At 40.5% G+C, this 18,489-nt stretch overlaps 4 protein-coding genes across 4 annotated transcripts in view; 3 read left to right on the forward strand and 1 right to left on the reverse strand.

Moving 5' to 3' along the window:
• The window catches only part of LOC134676373 (uncharacterized), a 250,632-nt gene that overhangs the window by 128,507 nt on the left and 103,636 nt on the right, over positions 1–18,489 (forward strand). The window lies entirely within an intron of this gene.
• LOC134676533 (uncharacterized) lies at positions 6,745–9,293 on the forward strand. Its single transcript, XM_063534920.1, has 2 exons — positions 6,745–7,659; positions 8,658–9,293. Exons 1-2 carry the CDS (start codon positions 7,470–7,472, stop codon positions 9,161–9,163), a joined length of 696 nt encoding a protein of 231 aa, XP_063390990.1. The 5' UTR covers positions 6,745–7,469; the 3' UTR covers positions 9,164–9,293.
• Positions 10,451–18,489, reverse strand: part of LOC134676409 (uncharacterized) — a 135,892-nt gene continuing 127,853 nt past the window's right edge. Inside the window, exons 3-4 of the mRNA XM_063534798.1 lie at positions 12,474–12,619; positions 10,451–10,979 (exon numbers count right to left, since the gene is read on the reverse strand). Of these exons, the coding sequence (XP_063390868.1) occupies positions 10,470–10,979; positions 12,474–12,619 (656 nt within the window). The 3' untranslated portion in view covers positions 10,451–10,469. The remainder of the gene's footprint in view (positions 10,980–12,473; positions 12,620–18,489) is intronic.
• LOC134676424 (uncharacterized) lies at positions 14,942–16,678 on the forward strand. Its single transcript, XM_063534815.1, has 2 exons — positions 14,942–15,451; positions 16,137–16,678. Exons 1-2 carry the CDS (start codon positions 15,229–15,231, stop codon positions 16,577–16,579), a joined length of 666 nt encoding a protein of 221 aa, XP_063390885.1. The 5' UTR covers positions 14,942–15,228; the 3' UTR covers positions 16,580–16,678.

Here is an 18,489-nt window from a genome sequence, read left to right on the forward strand (position 1 = left end):
TATTTGCCGTAACTTATTTTTAAAATGTGTTTTTCAATTAAAAGACACATCAAAATTGTTTACCTAATTTCTAATGCTAAAAAAAACGAAGTATATATAGTATAGACGTGCGCGCCGCGCCGGCGCCGCCGCGCCGCGCCGCCATTCATACGCGCCGCCGCCGCCGGCTCATCCACTCGGCGCGCCGATGCACGGCCATATATATGAATTTTTCGATTTTATTTTTTTATGGCAAATCTAATGAGATTCTAACGATTTTAATGCCTGAACAAACGTGAACTAACGTCGTCCGATGAATTCACATAGTCAGGCCTATGGAACTCTCCGCGCGAGCTCGGATTTATACCTACGAATCTGCTCCCGTTCACGGTAGAAAAACAAGCCAGTTGGTTGCCACACGCGCTCACGTACGCACGTCACCGCGCGCCGCACTGTCGATTTTTACGATAGTTACAAGCTACGTAGTAGGTACCTACCTACTATTGAATTTCTTTAATTAAACATGTAATGTTTATTATGTATGACAAATGTATAGTTTTAGATATCTATCTATTTGAAATAGGTAGCAAATTTTTAATTTATTTTGGTAAATGTTTATTTTAACGACAGTAAGTTAACTTTACACCGGAAAGTGCCAACTTATTTTTACTCTGGTTAACTTATAATTAATTACCTGTATTCATGGGGTTTCTATTATTTTTCTTTATTGTGTAACATTAATCTCTATGTGGTTTTAAATAACACGAAGTTTTAATACTAATTCTTGCTGGGATTATTGCGCGGTTTATAAAACGGCGTAAACACTGCGGTTACTGCAGGGACATATGACCTTTTAAAATGACTATTTCGCAAACACTAACGCATAATCGGAATATTAGGTATAATTTAAGATTTAGCTTTCCTTTTATTTCACTCCGCTGTTTAAGTAGGTATTTATTTATCATTTCTAAGCGTCAGCAACCCTAGTGTTGTGCCGGTGCGCGCGGTGCGGGGAGCGGCGCGTTGAAGGTCACTCCATTGTATTTTTGTGTAGGTATCAAAACGGTAGGTATTTGCGTTTTGTTTGAGAGATAAGTATCTGTTCGTAAGAACTATTATATAATCTGGGACATACCTAGTTAATTTGGCTGATTTCGGGGTGGGGTGGTTAGCGTGAAGACAGGCACCCCACTTTGAAAAAATTAAAAAAAATTAAGGAATCGGGGCCCTAACGATTCTAATGCCTGAACAATCATGAACTAACGAATATCTTGCTATCTAGACCAAAAAAAACTTACAAAAAGTGGTTTGGGGTGGCTAGCCGGAAGACAGCCACCCCCTTTTGTTTAAAAAAAAATGTATGTTAGAATCGGGGATATGTACAAGAACAGCGTGTGCGTAAGTATAATGCTAGTGAAAAACTATAGATAGTTAATTTTTGCAGTTTTTAGTAGGTAATACCTAAATGAAAAAACTTGCCACACGCCGGCGCCGCCGCGCCGCGCCGACCAAAAAAGCCGGCGCGCCGCCGCCGGCAAATTTTAGGTCGGCGCGCACGTCTACCACCGCGTCACAGTTCAGTACAAGCGAAATTACACTTTGTGAAGTTTTTAAGTTATTTCGCTTTTACTGAACTGTGACGCGGTGGGCATAGTTAGATAGATAGATAAAATTTTTATTCAACTACAACTTACATGCTTTGTGACACAATAAAATAAAAGAAAATTCAGCGCTGGGTCATCGTTTAGAGGAGCCATAATATGTTGCAGTTAGTACCAACCTTCCTCACTTCCCTGAAGTACGCCGATCTCAAATTATCTACCTTTAACAAATTGTAAGGAACATATTGTAGTGTAATATTATAGTGTAATATAAATACAAGAATTACTCGTTTAAAGATTAAATTAAGTATAAGGGCCACCCCACATCTAGCGTCCCTCAAGCGTCGGCGTCTGGTCAGCGCTATGGAAAATGACGTCGCTGCGCAGTTGCGTTGACGTTGCGTCGACGTTGCGTCGAGCAGTGGCCATAGAATTGTAGACGCCGACGCTCGAAAGACGCCAAATGTGGGGTGGCCCTAAGGCACCTCTCAGTCGCACCGTCCGTACACTAAATTTAGTGGCTGATCAAACTGACTTGTTTGCATGTTATGTCCGAATTTATAAAAATCAGTTTAAATGTTTGTGTTCTTATTATAATTAATAGAATTTACATAGTTACGATAAGGCACTATTGTATTAGGGTTTAGGGTTAACCTGTAAGTAAGGAATATAAACATATATGGTTGACTGTAAAGTAAGTTTACTGGCGATAATTTTGCGTGATAACGTCATAAGAGAACATTGATGAAAAATTGCCGTTACCATGGAGATCTGTCCACGTGACACTTTACCGGTACCGGTGTTCATCGATTTATAAGACGTTATCACGTCAAAAACATATTTACCTTCTTCTTGGCGGAGCTGACGTTGGCATCTTCGTCCAGCTTCTTCAGGATCTTGGAGAGCTCGCCCCACGCCGCTTGCTTTATCTCTTTGTTCTTGTACAATTCGGAGGTGGCGTCCCATAGGCACGGGTTGGCATGGTATGCCTGATGGGAACGTATCGGAGTTAGACGTGCGCGCCGCGCCGGCGCCGCCGCGCCGCGCCGCCATTCATACGCGCCGCCGCCGCCGGCTCATCCACTCGGCGCGCCGATGCACGGCCATATATATGAATTTTTCGATTTTATTTTTTTATGGCAAATCTAATGAGATTCTAACGATTTTAATGCCTGAACAAACGTGAACTAACGTCGTCCGATGAATTCACATAGTCAGGCCTATGGAACTCTCCGCGCGAGCTCGGATTTATACCTACGAATCTGCTCCCGTTCACGGTAGAAAAACAAGCCAGTTGGTTGCCACACGCGCTCACGTACGCACGTCACCGCGCGCCGCACTGTCGATTTTTACGATAGTTACAAGCTACGTAGTAGGTACCTACCTACTATTGAATTTCTTTAATTAAACATGTAATGTTTATTATGTATGACAAATGTATAGTTTTAGATATCTATCTATTTGAAATAGGTAGCAAATTTTTAATTTATTTTGGTAAATGTTTATTTTAACGACAGTAAGTTAACTTTACACCGGAAAGTGCCAACTTATTTTTACTCTGGTTAACTTATAATTAATTACCTGTATTCATGGGGTTTCTATTATTTTTCTTTATTGTGTAACATTAATCTCTATGTGGTTTTAAATAACACGAAGTTTTAATACTAATTCTTGCTGGGATTATTGCGCGGTTTATAAAACGGCGTAAACACTGCGGTTACTGCAGGGACATATGACCTTTTAAAATGACTATTTCGCAAACACTAACGCATAATCGGAATATTAGGTATAATTTAAGATTTAGCTTTCCTTTTATTTCACTCCGCTGTTTAAGTAGGTATTTATTTATCATTTCTAAGCGTCAGCAACCCTAGTGTTGTGCCGGTGCGCGCGGTGCGGGGAGCGGCGCGTTGAAGGTCACTCCATTGTATTTTTGTGTAGGTATCAAAACGGTAGGTATTTGCGTTTTGTTTGAGAGATAAGTATCTGTTCGTAAGAACTATTATATAATCTGGGACATACCTAGTTAATTTGGCTGATTTCGGGGTGGGGTGGTTAGCGTGAAGACAGGCACCCCACTTTGAAAAAATTAAAAAAAATTAAGGAATCGGGGCCCTAACGATTCTAATGCCTGAACAATCATGAACTAACGAATATCTTGCTATCTAGACCAAAAAAAACTTACAAAAAGTGGTTTGGGGTGGCTAGCCGGAAGACAGCCACCCCCTTTTGTTTAAAAAAAAATGTATGTTAGAATCGGGGATATGTACAAGAACAGCGTGTGCGTAAGTATAATGCTAGTGAAAAACTATAGATAGTTAATTTTTGCAGTTTTTAGTAGGTAATACCTAAATGAAAAAACTTGCCACACGCCGGCGCCGCCGCGCCGCGCCGACCAAAAAAGCCGGCGCGCCGCCGCCGGCAAATTTTAGGTCGGCGCGCACGTCTAATATAGTACTATTATTTATTCTGTGCCGATGGTCCTGGGTTCGAATCCCTGTAAGGGCATTTATTTGTGTGGTAACACAGATATTTGTTCCTGAGTCACGGCTGCTAGCATGAGTTGCGCTCCGCGCGCGACTCCATGATCAAGCGCGACTAAACATTCCGTTCCGTCACACAGGCACTCTGAATACGCACTCTAGCGCCCCGTCAACAGAGGCGTGTACAGATATATGTGACCACCTCGGCCGTTCCGATATATCTGTTGGCGACTGTACTTGTACCAACTCTCAATAACGCTACGTCTTACGTAGGCGAACAACGCGCGAACGCGGCGCGGCGAAAGCGGCCGCCGCCGCGCCGCGCCGCGCCGCGCCGCCTGACATTCGCGTGCAAATCGCGCCGCACCGCGTTCGCAACGAGATCGCTTACGTAGGACACTTCTATGGGCATCAAAGGATTGATTTCGCCGCGCCGCGCCGCGCCGCGTTCGCGCGTTGTTCGCCTACGTAAGACGTAGAGTAACGGTTGCATATATTATGGAGAAAAACAACCGACTTATCTGCGCCCGCGCCTATCGCGTGGCCTATATATGTAACGTAATCTATGAAAAGGGACGTTATTGTCAACGGCGCTTACGCCATTATTAACGATGCTCCGATATAAATATAATGCTGTGCAGCGTAAGCGCCATCGACAGTAAGGTCCCTTTTCATAGATAATGCCCCATTTATTTAGTTACTCGTAGAGTTAGACCGTAAAAAGTCTGCAGCGATTTTGATAGCCCACGCAGTGCAAGTGTCATTTTAAACGTCAAACTTCTATTAAACTAATGACGTGCAAATAACACTTACACTGCGTGGGCTATCAAATCCGCTGCAGACTTTTATTAGTGCGTCTATATATATTCACCTTGTTATATTGCGTACGGTACGGACGGAATGAGGGTTTGGTGTGATTTATTCAATTACTAACGACCGCCCCGGCGTCGCACGGGTTAACAAATTATACACCTAAGAATCACTCTATTGATAGGTGAAAACCGCACGAAAATCCGTTCAGTAGTTTTTGAGTTTATCGCGAACGAACACAAAGGCGGCGGGGGACTGTTTTATAAGGTCTAGAGGTCTAGTGATTCTTCGCGTTACCCCGGCTTTTTACGAGATTTGGCGTATACACTAGTTTTTACGAAAGCGACTGGCATCTGACCTTCCAACCCAGAGGGAAGATAGGCCTTGTTGGGAATTAGTCCGGTTTTCCTTCAACGAAAAGCGACTAGGGGGACTGTCCATAAATTACGTCATCGATTTTTGACTTCCCCCCCCCCTAAAATCATGCTTCGAATCATCCCGTTTCCTCCTACGTCATGCTACCATCATCTGATGTCCAGACCCCCCCCCCCTGATTTGAAATTACGTAATTTATGAATAGCCCCAAAACGCTCATGCCCCGCCCGAAAAATTCGCGTGTGTGACGGACCCTTTAAAATGCGGCGGTTCTCACGATACGTGTCGGTTCCCGCACACGGCGCACACCCGTCCGGTCGGAGCGAGACGGTCTATATCGCGGTCCCGCTCCGCGGGAACCGCATGATAACCGACCCGCCTGCCGACTCCGCTTGCGTAAGGCGCGTAAGGCGTACTACACTGTAAATGATTTTATAAACGATAGAGATGCTTTTAAGCCGGTAGCTTGATTTCATTAGTATAATATGAATTAAATAAATATTATTATTATTTTTACATTGTGAATTAAATATGCTAGTGTCCAGTAGAATTGACACATGAGACAATGATGTTCTCGCTTGATTATATTGTTTAATTTAATTTTAGTTTTGGACACTTGGAGACCTTATACATCTCTAAGTACATATTTATTTATTTGATTATTATTTTTGATTGTACATACTTACCTATATTTTTAATGTTTCTGACACTTAGAGACCTTTACATCTCTAAGTCAACTTAGGCTAGTAATTATGTGAAGCTATATTACTGTCTTTTTATGTAACATATGAGCACAAAATGCCGTGTCTTACAGCTACATGTTATTACTATTTTAATATTAATATAGGCCGGTAGCTTGAACATGTCATGCTCGCTTAAAAGTCTTTGCTTACGGTGGCGTTGTTGATCGGGTCGCCACTTTCCCGAATGAAGGTTGAGGGAGGCGATGGCTGAGATACGCGTCATACTCGTGAACGGGTGCTGTTTGTGGAGACTGGTCTGTTAAGCTAACACGAGCTATTATACTTAGTAACTTTTATTAATTAATTACAGTGAGACGCCTCATTCTGTTCTCGTATGTTTCTTTTCTTTTAATGAATGTATTAATTATACAGGATATTGACTCTTGGAGACCCTATACATCTCTAAGGATAACTTGATAAACTATATAATCTTATAGTTCTGACACCTAGAGACATTTACACCTCTAAATATTATAGATTTTTTTTGTGTGTGTGTTTTTTATCTGTATTTTGTATGTAATTCGACATTAAGAGACCATATACATCTCTTAGTAATTGTAATACGTTAGATTGAATTGTTAGTTTTATTTTATAAAATTGTTGATGTTATTATTTTTGCTTTTATGTAAATTCAATGTTGACGTGTAAAAGTGCCCTTGTGGCCTATTTGCTGAATAAATGTTGATGTTTGATGTTTGCGGGCCAACCGCGGCCCGGAGCTCGCAACGTCGCGTTAGTGAACGGCTACCCGTCTCGGTCTCCGGGTGTGTGTAGGCAGACTTAGTCAGAATAATACGAGGAAAATGGTCAAAATTCTTTATAAAACTAGAAATTTTATAGCTGTTTAACTATTATGTTGTGTGTTCAACTGTTCACCCGCTGTAACGTTGTAAACAACTTTAAATAAATGTAAACCTTAAAGTAAAGGCGTAAGGTACGGCGTATCCCCAATGAAGACGGTTGAAATAACATTGAAACGCCGGGCGAAATAACTTGGACGTACATTTGCAAGAAAATGATAATGTTTGATACATTTTCAAGAATTTTCGCGATTTGAATTACCGGGAGAACTAATAATTAATGTTATTTAATAAAATAACGGTTGATAACGGCCTCAAAGATACATCAAGAGATTTGTTAAATACCAGAGTGAAACCAAATGAGGAATTCAGACGAATACCGACCTTATGGCAATACCTTTATATACATACCGCGTTGATAACAATAACGTAACTTTGTATCGTTAAGTAACGTTATTCCTCGCAAGTCGAAATGATTAATGTCATTCATAATACAATTACCTGTTTAATTATGTCAAAAATATCCACCTGGACAGTGCTCAAAAATATGTTGACTGCTGATAGATTAACGTATTTTCGTAACGTTAACAAATTGTGTCGCTAACTAATTTGTAACGTTTTGTAACACTTCAAAAAGCCTTGAAATCGTAAGACAGGACTTATGGACTTAATTAGGGCATGCTGTTGTTAAAAGCGATGGATTTCGACACAGAAAAGTTTATAAACGAGATAAGGAACCGGCCTACGATTTGGAACTCCAAATGCCCTGACTACGTGGATAGGGAGCTGAAGTTGCAAGCTTGGAACGAGTTGGTTGACCAGTACGCTGGAGATGAGGCCCTGACGAGGGAGGAGAGGAAACGAGTATGTAAGTAAACAATACGTTATTTCTGTGGCGCTAGTGAATCAGGGTACAGTACAGCGCAGTTCCAAGTAACACTTATGCCCTTTTACGCCTAAGGTGCTCGACTTGTACCCTTTTTCACTAGAGCCACAGATTTGAATACTATAGTCTGTAATCTGTATTTTTAGGTATTTAAATAAAAGTATACAATTTGTAAATTTTCGGGTGGTTATAACATTTATTGGTTAACCAACAATCAAAGGCGTAGCTCACTCCGCGATTTCGTCGCCTCACTACAAGTAAACATGCGGCCCACACCAATTTTGGTGTCTAGCCATAGCACAGACAAGACATCCTCCAGACTGAGCATAGCAGCTCTACCCCCTCTGCCACAAATATACGGTAGTTTTTCTTCATTTTCGAGTCGAAAGCGTCTTTGTGTGACGTCCGTGTCTTTGAACGGACCAATCACGGCACGGGACCTCGCTCACCTCGTCCCCCGCACCCCTGCATTTTTGGCAGCATCGGTTTCATGAAATAATTGTTCTAAACTCCGTCTAGAGGATTCCCCTAGTCTATGGGCCATAAGGGGGAGGCCTATGTTCAGCAGTGAACGTCTTATGGCTGAGATGATGATGAATCGCCATAGTAGTTGCCGCGCACCGCTAGGGACGGACGCCGGCTCGCGCTTGCGCCACCTTGCGGTCATATCTGTCGTAACAGACACGTTTTGTTAGAGAGTGAACCTTTTGTACCTTTGTATTACTTATTCTGTGCTTTTATGAAGAACCTCTGGAACCCCTTAGCTGTCCCCCTAATTCAGCCCATTGTCGCATTATGGCTCCTCTACACGATGGGCCAACACCGGCCAATCCAAGGGAAGCATTTATGCGTTAGAGGGAGCAAGTGATATTGCTATCTCATTCTACCACATGGCTGCGTCCCTTGGAGTGACCGGCGTTGGCCCATCGTGTAGAGGAGCCGTTACGTTAGCGTTGCTAAACAAGTTTATTTTCTTACAGGCGTGCATCTTCAGAAAAAATGGAGAAACATACGCGATTGCTTCGTCAAAACCCACAAAGCGAGAACCAAGCCTGGCAGCGACAAGAAAAAAGTAACACAATACGCGTTCTACGACCACCTCATGTTCTTAGCCGACATCGCGTCTAGCAAAGACTCAAATAACGTTATTAACGTTGCCGAGATTAAAAACGAAGTTATACATAACGATGATGACGACCCACTGTCCGTTGTCCATCGGGTATTTAAAAAGAAAAAAATTGAAATACAGGTTGATCCTTTCTCGGACGGTGATTCGTCGTCTAATAAGAGAGAGAGAACTCAGGAGAGAGAAAGCGATAGCAATACGGAAGACGAAGACCAATTGTTTTGCTTGTCTTTGGTCAAGGAGTTTCGTAAAATTCCGGACCATTTGCGGATACAAGCGAAAATAGATATTTTGAAAGTTATTAAAGACGCACAGTTTGCGGAATGGACAGGGCATGGGACGGATCCTCAATACTATTGAAGTAAAAACCTCTACCGATGTGCTGTCAAAATCGTTGCAGAGTTATCTTGGTCTAACTGGCTGGCCCAGTGTGTACAGGGACCATTACATATTGAATTCTGAGAATCCGAAATGCCGGTACTGTTTTTAGGGATTCTGGGATTATTGAATTAATACTGGTATATCTGGGGGCACGGCAGTGCCCCCGCCAAGTCGAGCATAAAACTTTCTTTAAGCAATTAAATTCGCATTAGAATTACATTAGTTTCGTTATTTCGTTCCACTTTTTTCCCCTCAACCGATTCTAGTCCCTATTCGACTGTTTACTGACTGATTATAAATCTTATTGCTAAGATGAGATGATATCTAAGGACGGGCCTTACGGGCACTAAAAATGGTACTACATAGTTCAGCGGTGACCCGGACGAATTCCAACCAATCGGGCAGTCTAACGCAACCAGTTGCGACCAATAGCGCGCGTGATGCGAACTCGTCAACCAATCGCGTTGTAGCGGTGTCACACCGCTGTACTAGCTGTGAAGAAGTTGATTACTGTCGAAAAAAAAATTGAAGAAATTTTAACCTTATGTAGTTTTATTTAAAGTTCAAATTTCATCAGCAGAATATCTCGAGTTATCAACTTCTTGCCGTGTACGGTATTATTCCCCGTAAGGCCAGTCCTTAGATATATGTCAATGGCTGAAACTCGCTACAAACCTCAATTAGCTAATAATCGTTTGTCCTTATCTGTCATTCTGACTTATGTATTTTTCAGAAAGGGATAAAACATAATTTAACTAATTAGTTCTGATTTCAGGCCCGTAAAGTTTTATGGGGGTTAGAATTGAATGCTTTTTTGTTTGTTTAGTTTTTTTTCTCTAGCTAATTCATCCAGCGATCATCAGAATAAAAAAAAACCCTAATTAGGTTAAAAAGATGAGTAGAAAAAAGTTTTTTGGCAGAACATTTAATTCTAATAAAAATAAATACATACAAAGATATGTAAAAAAAACTTGGCTCATTAATACTTTGTATGAAGTAGGTACATAAATATGTACCTATAGTTCGTATTTTTAGCATTAGAAAGAACTTGCAAAAAGGTAAGCGATCTTGACACGTCTTTTAATTGAAAAACGCTTTTTAAAAACCAATAACTATTACTTATGAAAGGAAGAATATAAATGATCGTATTAGATTCATAATTGTTACATATTTACCGTAACTTATTTTAAAAATGTGTTTTTCAATTAAAAGACACATCAAGATTGTTTACCTTTTTTCTAATGCTAGAAAAAAACGAGGTAAGTATATATTAATATTATAGTTTTTATATGTTACTCTGCACCACCGTTTCATCATTAACAATTTTCTCAATACTATATGAATATCCATTGCTCATACTCTTATCATCACGTATTTTAATCTCACACTGACACCCGCCATCGGCAGTCGCGACGGCCATCTTGCTTTCCTTTGCCGCCAAAACTGGCGTTTCGTTTCTCCTTTGCTCCAACTGCTTCTTCATTATTAAATTCACAATTTCCATCTGTAACTCCATGCTTGTATCTTGAGGTATTTTTTTCAGTAAGCATGTTATGTATTTTCCAAATTGTTCTATTTCATCGTCGTTTCTTTTTTTCTTGTATTTTAAAGGCTCTTCGTCGGAAGAAGAGCTTATTCTTCGTTTTTTGGTGCTTTTTTCTACGTATTGCTTCGGTTTTCTTGGTTTTTCGACGGGTTTTGGGGCTCTTTTAGGGCTCTCATCGTGCTCAAGATATACAACTTCGGTGTAAACGTCTTCTTGGACGTTGTTCGTTGCTGTCTCCTCCTCTGATTCCTGTAAAACAAACAAAATGTGAGAAAAACTTTAATAAAACGTTTTTTGGGAAAACCAGCTTTTTAAGTCTGTTTGAAATAATTATAGCCTCCTGATGGCCGGGTATCAAAATTTGGTAGCTTAAATTTAACTCTGGTAAAAACTAAATTAAGTTGATAAAAAGTCGAAAGGTAATTGGGGGAATTGGGACCTATGTACACTATTGTACACTGGGGGCTGTCCATAAATTACGTCATCGATTTTTGACCCCCCCCTAAAATCATGCTTCGAATGACCCCGTTTCCTCCTACATCATGCTACCACTTGCTACCATCATCCGATGTCCAGACCCCCGCCTAATTTGAAATGACGTAATTTATGAATAGCCCCTAGGTACAGTCACCTGCAATAATATGTTACTCTTCGAAAGCCGCAAAAATAAGTGACACGCTCTTTATGGCTCTCCAAATAAGATCGTGCCAGATATTTTTGCGGCCTTCGTTGTGTAATATAATACATTATTGCAGGTGACTGTACTACGTGCAGGACGCCGGTCAAAAAATCATATATCAATAGTATCAATACATATTTTCAATTTGATACGACAAAATCACAGATCCCGTTAGTAAACAAACAGGGTGAAATGTGCATCGGGACAAAAACATTTTTCCTTGAGTTTTTTGGTTGAGAAAGACGACCTAGGCAGTTGGGTTTATGACGTTTTTTATGACGAACAGACATCATTCCGATATGGCATAACATAAATAAGAGCTATCAAATTACAACTATGTCGACGAGCTTAAGGGTGATTGCTCATTGCTCCTCAGATGACTGCGCAGCAGTATTGGCCGAACGTTGATTGCAATTGACCATTAACCAGTACAAATTGCATCAAGAATATTCAATTGCATTAACGTTTCGACCAACACTGCTGCGCAGCTCAGAAATGGGGACATTTACTACACGGTCGGAAACTCTATAAGTGCCTTAAATACGGCGTGGTGCACTTGTCTAGTCAGTAATCAGGGTGAAATTTGCATGGGGGCTAAAAAGATTTCACGTGGACTTTTCGCCTGAGGATTAGGATCTACGAAGTACCTTTTTATGACATACTTACATTACTTAGATAAAGTGCTACCAACTTACCACAATGTCGACGAGCTTAGGGTGATGGTTGGTTCTGCCTTTTTTAGGACATATTTTTGCTAATTGGGTGTTTTAATGGCTGCGCTGCGCGGAGGGTAGGTATCTTTTGTTGTCACTACTGGTATTGTTTATGCATAATGAAGGCCTCAAGTGGAATCGGGCCATGGGCCCATGGCATTTGAAATGGGGTATACCATAGCGCATGCGGGTCGCTTCCCACCGGCACGTTTGGAAGTCCAAGGGGAGGCCTATGTTCAGCAGTGGACGTCTTATGGCTGAGACGATGATGATGATGATGATGATACCATAGCGCGGCACACCGCCTTGCCATACACTCTACACGTCCTGGGATGGTTATTCAAAACTCACCACAATATCCACTAGCTTAGGGTGATTATTCCTCAAGTGACTGCGCAGCGCGGAGATGGGTACCATGGCGCGGCATACCGCGCAGCGCGCCTCGCCACCCGCGCGCTCGAAGAAACTCCACACGTCATCTTGCGCGTCTGATTCGTCTGTGTAAAGAAAAAAAATTGAGTTAATATCTCGAATGTCGATACATAAAAAGTATAAACTTAATAAACAGGCTGGAGGATTGCAAAATAATTTTTAGTTTTTACCATTGGCGTTAGGGTTTCTGGTTTCTCGACCTTTTTTATTTCTCGAGGCACGGGAATTCTCGACCAGGATTTCTCGAGTTTCTCGAGTACCTCGAGAAATTTTGAAAGTTTCAAAAAACACTGTTATTTTAAATTTAGTGCTTTATTTCGTTGCTTCAATATGTATAAATTCATTATGTACAAATGATACATTTTTTGTTACCATAAATTGCACTAAATAATCAAAAATTCGACAAAAAAAACTATAGGTACAGCATTCCCACGCGCCAACGGTGACATTCTATAGTGTATAATTGTATATCTTTAAAAATTTAACAAAATGTAAACAGACCACAATATGGTATTTTATTAGGCAAGAATATAATTTTAATCGATGTGACGAACTTACACTTTTACTACGTAATATTAATACTTAGTCAATGTAACAATGAAGCTGCTAAAATTGTGCTATTTTGCATAGGAATGTATATATAGATTTGATTTATCAATAGTACCCAATTTAGATTTTTATTTTTTTTTAATTTCAACATATGAAAATCGGTTGAAGCCAGAACGATAGAGGACGGATCGGGGCAGTTTTCTATTTGGTTGGTTCTCTAATAAATGATTTAAGTACCTGAAAATGTCAAAAAAAACCTTCTTTACTTTTATATTGACTACCTAAAGAAATACACTATAGACACATCACGTGTTATATGCCTGTGTTTTTACTTACCTATAACAAGATATTTATTTCTCGAGTTCTCGAGGCATTGAGTTTTTATTTCCCGTCTCGACAAAGGACAAATTTCTCGAGATTTCTCGCCTCGAGAATTCTCGAGCAGAAACCCTAATTGGCGTGCGCGAGAGGTTATCGCTTAATCCACTCCGTGAACAAAAAAAAGGCCAAAAAGGTAAATTAAGTATTTGTTTTCATTTATTCTGAACATGGTTGTTGTTTTTAGGGTTCCGTACCCAAAGGGTAAAACGGGACCCTATTACCAAGACTTCGCTGTCCGTCCGTCCGTCCGTCTGTCTGTCACCAGGCTGTATCTCACGAACCGTGATAGCTAGACAGTTGAAATTTTCACAGATGATGTATTTCTGTTGCCGCTATAACAACAAATACTAAAAAAAGAATAAAATTAAGATTTAAATGGGGCTCCCATACAACAAACGTGATTTTTGACCAAAGATAAGCAACGTCGGGCGTCGGGCGTGGTCAGTACTTGGATGGGTGACCGTTTTTTTTTTTGCATTATGGTACGGAACTCTTCGTGCGCGAGTCCGACTCGCACTTGCCCGGTTTTTAGTAGTAATTTTAGTTTTGAATGTTTATATGAAGTTCAGTCTGCCTGACGGCAAAGGCCTCCTCCAACGCCTTCCAGTATTTCCTGTCTCTTGCCACCCTTGTCCAGAGTGGTCCCATACACATACATATAATCACGCCTATTTCCCGGAGGGTTAGGCAGAGACCTCTTTCAATTTGGTGGTCCCACTGTGAGAAATAGAAATAGAAGTTTAATTTCGTTTTCCCATCGTGCTAATTGAGGGCCTTGCGATCTTGACCCATCAATAGGGTAAAAAACATTAAGTAATACCAACTCATTTTAGTTTTAGTACCTACATTAGTTCAGTATTAATAATTTTAAGTTTAGTTTTATTTGTTATTTTAAGGACCTACCTAAGTACTAACAATATGATAGGCCTTGTTGTCTGAAAATAAACGCATTTTAATTATTTATTTATAAAATCTATGCTGGCGCCATTTGTAAAATACTTCGACTGGCTAATCCGATTATATCCCGTGCGTATTTCACCCTGTATATAGCTTGCGGTTACGCCCGGCTATTGCGGTGAATCGCGCGGCCGCCCGCTGCTCTCGCTCGCACTCTGTTTTAGTCGTTTTATTTAGTACCCCCGCTGCCCGCCGCCGACTACGGATCTGCGCTCCGTCATCCGGGCAGCGAACAAAAATATATCCTGCAACTATTTTAGAGAAAAACCGTTTTTCGTGGTAAAAAACGGACAGTGATCATAACTATATCCCAAAACTATTCTAGAGAAGTACATAACTGATGCTTGCAGTGCGTGACCTTCGCCCGCTACTGCGCTACAAACGCATCACCGATAATCGCAGTCATTTGCGATACATTGCTGCATTTGATCGATGGACTGAATTCATTGCTCCTACTCAGCCAGCAAGCCTTAAGTGTCTGTGAGTACTCTCAAAATTGGAACGTTACCGGTCGCGGACGCGAGTGATACCGTCGGACGTGGCGGAAAGGCGGACGATAACAGTTACTAGTGCGTAATAACGTAACGTTACCGTTGACGTTAATTAATTTAATTGCTCTATTTGTTTTTCTAGTGATAAAGTCGTAAACATATTTCATTTTCTATTAGTTAGCCAGTCTGTGACGTCTGTAGCATAACGCGTTGATAACGTATATGTGTAACGTTACCATAACGTTAGTTAAATGGCGTGTCAACATTTTTCTATTTGTAACTAACATAAGTTTTACATGACCTCTAAATTAAAATCCAAGCGCAAGAACTTTAATACATTCGGCGAAATGGATTTTGACACAGAAGGTTTCATCATGGAGGTGCAGAATCGGCCGGCAATTTGGAACACGAAATGTGTGGAGTACAACGATAGGGAGTTGAGGCTGCAGGCGTGGAATGAGCTGGTAGACATGTATGGAGGGGACCACGATATGTCGAGAGCGGAGAGGAAACAACTAGGTATGATATGGCACAGGATAAAGGGGCTCACAGATTCAGACGATATCAGCCTGTCAGTTAAACGCAAAAGGTGACAATTCCGAACAACTGACTGATACGCTGATAGAGTCGGACCAAGAATAGTCTGCAGCGGATTTGATAGCCCACGCAGTGCAAGTGTTATTTTAAACGTCAAACTTCTATGAAATTATGACGTATAAATGACAGTCGCACTGCGTGGGCTATCAAATCGGCTGCAGACTTTTCTTGGTCCGACTCTATCGTTCGGCGAACTGGTAATCTGTGGGCCCCTAAAGTCAGTGGTTCCCAAAGTTGACTGGGCTACGACCCACCTAACAAAAACTGCCAAATTCGGGACCCACCTCTTGGCCGTCTTAAAAAGAGGGCACGAAATATTATTGGTAACGCTCAGATGTCCTCGTAGTTTCCGGGCCCTTTCAGTATTTGCTCGCGACCCACAGATGATTAGATTAGTTTGATTGCCTACCCACTGTAATTATTACATTTCTACTTAAATTAGCATACCTGGACAAAGACATTTTATACCATATTTTTTAATGTTTTTGTTGAGGATATAAAAAAAAATATCTGAAGTATTTTTCATATTTTAGATAAACATGCGCCCGTCAAATAAAAATCAAAGAAAAACAACATAACATGTTATTAATAATTATTTTTCCTACAGGTGTGCATCTTCGGAAAAAATGGAGAAATGTACGCGACTGCTTCGTTAAAGTGCATAAAGCAAAAACCAAGGGCTGCGATGATAAGAAAAAAATTCACTACGCGCACTATGACAACCTGCTATTCTTAGCAGAAACGGTATCTGGCAATACCGTTTTTAACGTTGCCGACTTTAAAAACGAAACACATAACGATGAAGACGACCCTCTTTCAGTTGTTCGGTTAAAAAAAAGAAGAAATATTGACCCTCTAGAGTCTGGGGATTCTGCCTTAAATAAAAAAGAAAAAACCCAGGAGCGGGAAAGAAATATGGCGGAAGAAGAAGAAGACAGAATGTTTTTCTTGTCGTTGGTCAAAGAGTTTAATAAAATACCGGAGTATTCGCGAATACAAGCGAAAATAGATCTTTTGCAAGTGATAAAAGACGCGCAATATTCAGATTAAGTATATAGAGTATAAACAAATACAGACAATCTGACATGAGCATTTCTAAATGTTTTTAAAATCTAAGTGTAATCTTTTGTAATAAAAACATTGATTTTATGTCTATTTGTCTCATTTCTTCCTAAACAATTAGACCGCTGGTTCTGCTGCGTTGGTATACTCGTAGTCAATAGAGTTAGACCAAGAGATTTAGAATAGAGATGCACCGGATATCCGGTTACTATCCGGCTGGATACCGGATGGTAACATTGCTTGATTTCGGAGTAAACAAATTGGATATAGGAATCAGACACGGTTATAATTAATCGTACTTGTTTATTATTTTAAAACAATTTTAACATTCCACTGACTTGCACGAGCACTCATTTCGAACCTAGAAATGAGTCCGCGCGAACGTTTACTAGGAAACAAGCCAAACCATCAGAATGCGCACCTGAAAATCCGAAATGTAGGTATAGTTCCGCTGGCCGAATATTCGGCTGCCGGATATTAGGCCGATGGTCAGGCCGAATATCCGGCCAAACAACTATCCGTTGCATCTCTAATTTAGACACTTTGTTCTGTCAAATTCTTTAACAGTTATATTTGGTCAAGCAGATCTTGTCAGTAGAAAAAGGCGGCAAATTTGAAAAATGTAGGCGAAGGGATATCGTCTCAGAAAATTTGAATTTCGCGCCTTTTTAACCGACTTCCAAATCCCAAAGGAGGAGGTTATCAATTCGGTTGTATGTTTTTTTTATTTTTATTTTTTTTATTTTTTATGTTTGTTACTCCATATCTCCGTCATTACTGGACCGATTTTGAAAATTCTTTTTTTGATTGAATGTTTATGCATACAGATTGGTCCCGTTTTTGTCAAAACCCAGTTCTGATGATGGGATTCATGAGGAATCGAGGGAACTCCTCAAATCTTAAAGGCATACATATAGTGATTTTTGGGTTTTTATCAACAAATCAAGCATATACATCCAAAAAAGTGACATATGATGAAGTGGAACTGCTGATGATGATCAGAACGGAACTCTTCAACGACGCATAGTTCACGTTTGGCGATTTGTCCAGTTCGTTATGTTTGTTAAGCAAGTTAAGTTTTTAAGCCACATTTTTGTCAAGCTCGAGTTCTGATGATGGGATCCATGAGGAATCGAGGGAACTCTTCAAATCTTAAAGGCACGCGTATAGAGATTTTTGTATTTACATCAGAAAATCAAGCATTTTCATTAAAAACTGTCGCATTTGATGAAGTGGAACTGCTGATGATGATCAGAACGGAACTCTTCAACGACGCATAGTTCACGTTTGGCGATTTGTCCTCTTCGTTATGTTTGTTAAGCAAGTTTAGTTTTTAAGCCACATTTCTGTCAAGCTCGAGTTCTGATGATGGGATCCATGAGAAATCGAGGGAACTCCTCAAATTTTAAAGGCATGCGTATAGAGATTTTTGTATTTTCATCAGAAAATCAAGCATTTTCATTAAAAACTGTCGCATTTGATGAAGTGGAACTGCTGATGATGATCAGAACGGAACTCTTCAACGACGCATAGTTCACGTTTGGCGATTTGTCCTCTTCGTTATGTTTGTTTAAGCAAGTTTAGTTTTTAAGCCACATTTCTGTCAAGCTCGAGTTCTGATGTTGGGATCCATAAGGAATCGAGATAATCCATAAGGAAGAGAGAGGCCGCCCGCCCACCCTCGGATCGATGCATTAGACTGAAACCATTTACACCGGACGAAGTATACCGCATTATAACCTGTAGTTTAGCTAAAAAACCAACACGGGATATTTATGACCTCTCTGTGACGCTGATCAACTCCGCTGCAGCTGAACTGACTCCAATACTTACCGTCATCTACAATAGATGCCTCCACGAAGGCGTTTTTCCCGACCCACTAAAGGAAAGCCGCATCT

Source organism: Cydia fagiglandana, chromosome 24 (assembly GCF_963556715.1).
Source record: "Cydia fagiglandana chromosome 24, ilCydFagi1.1, whole genome shotgun sequence".
Taxonomy (NCBI): domain Eukaryota; kingdom Metazoa; phylum Arthropoda; class Insecta; order Lepidoptera; family Tortricidae; genus Cydia; species Cydia fagiglandana.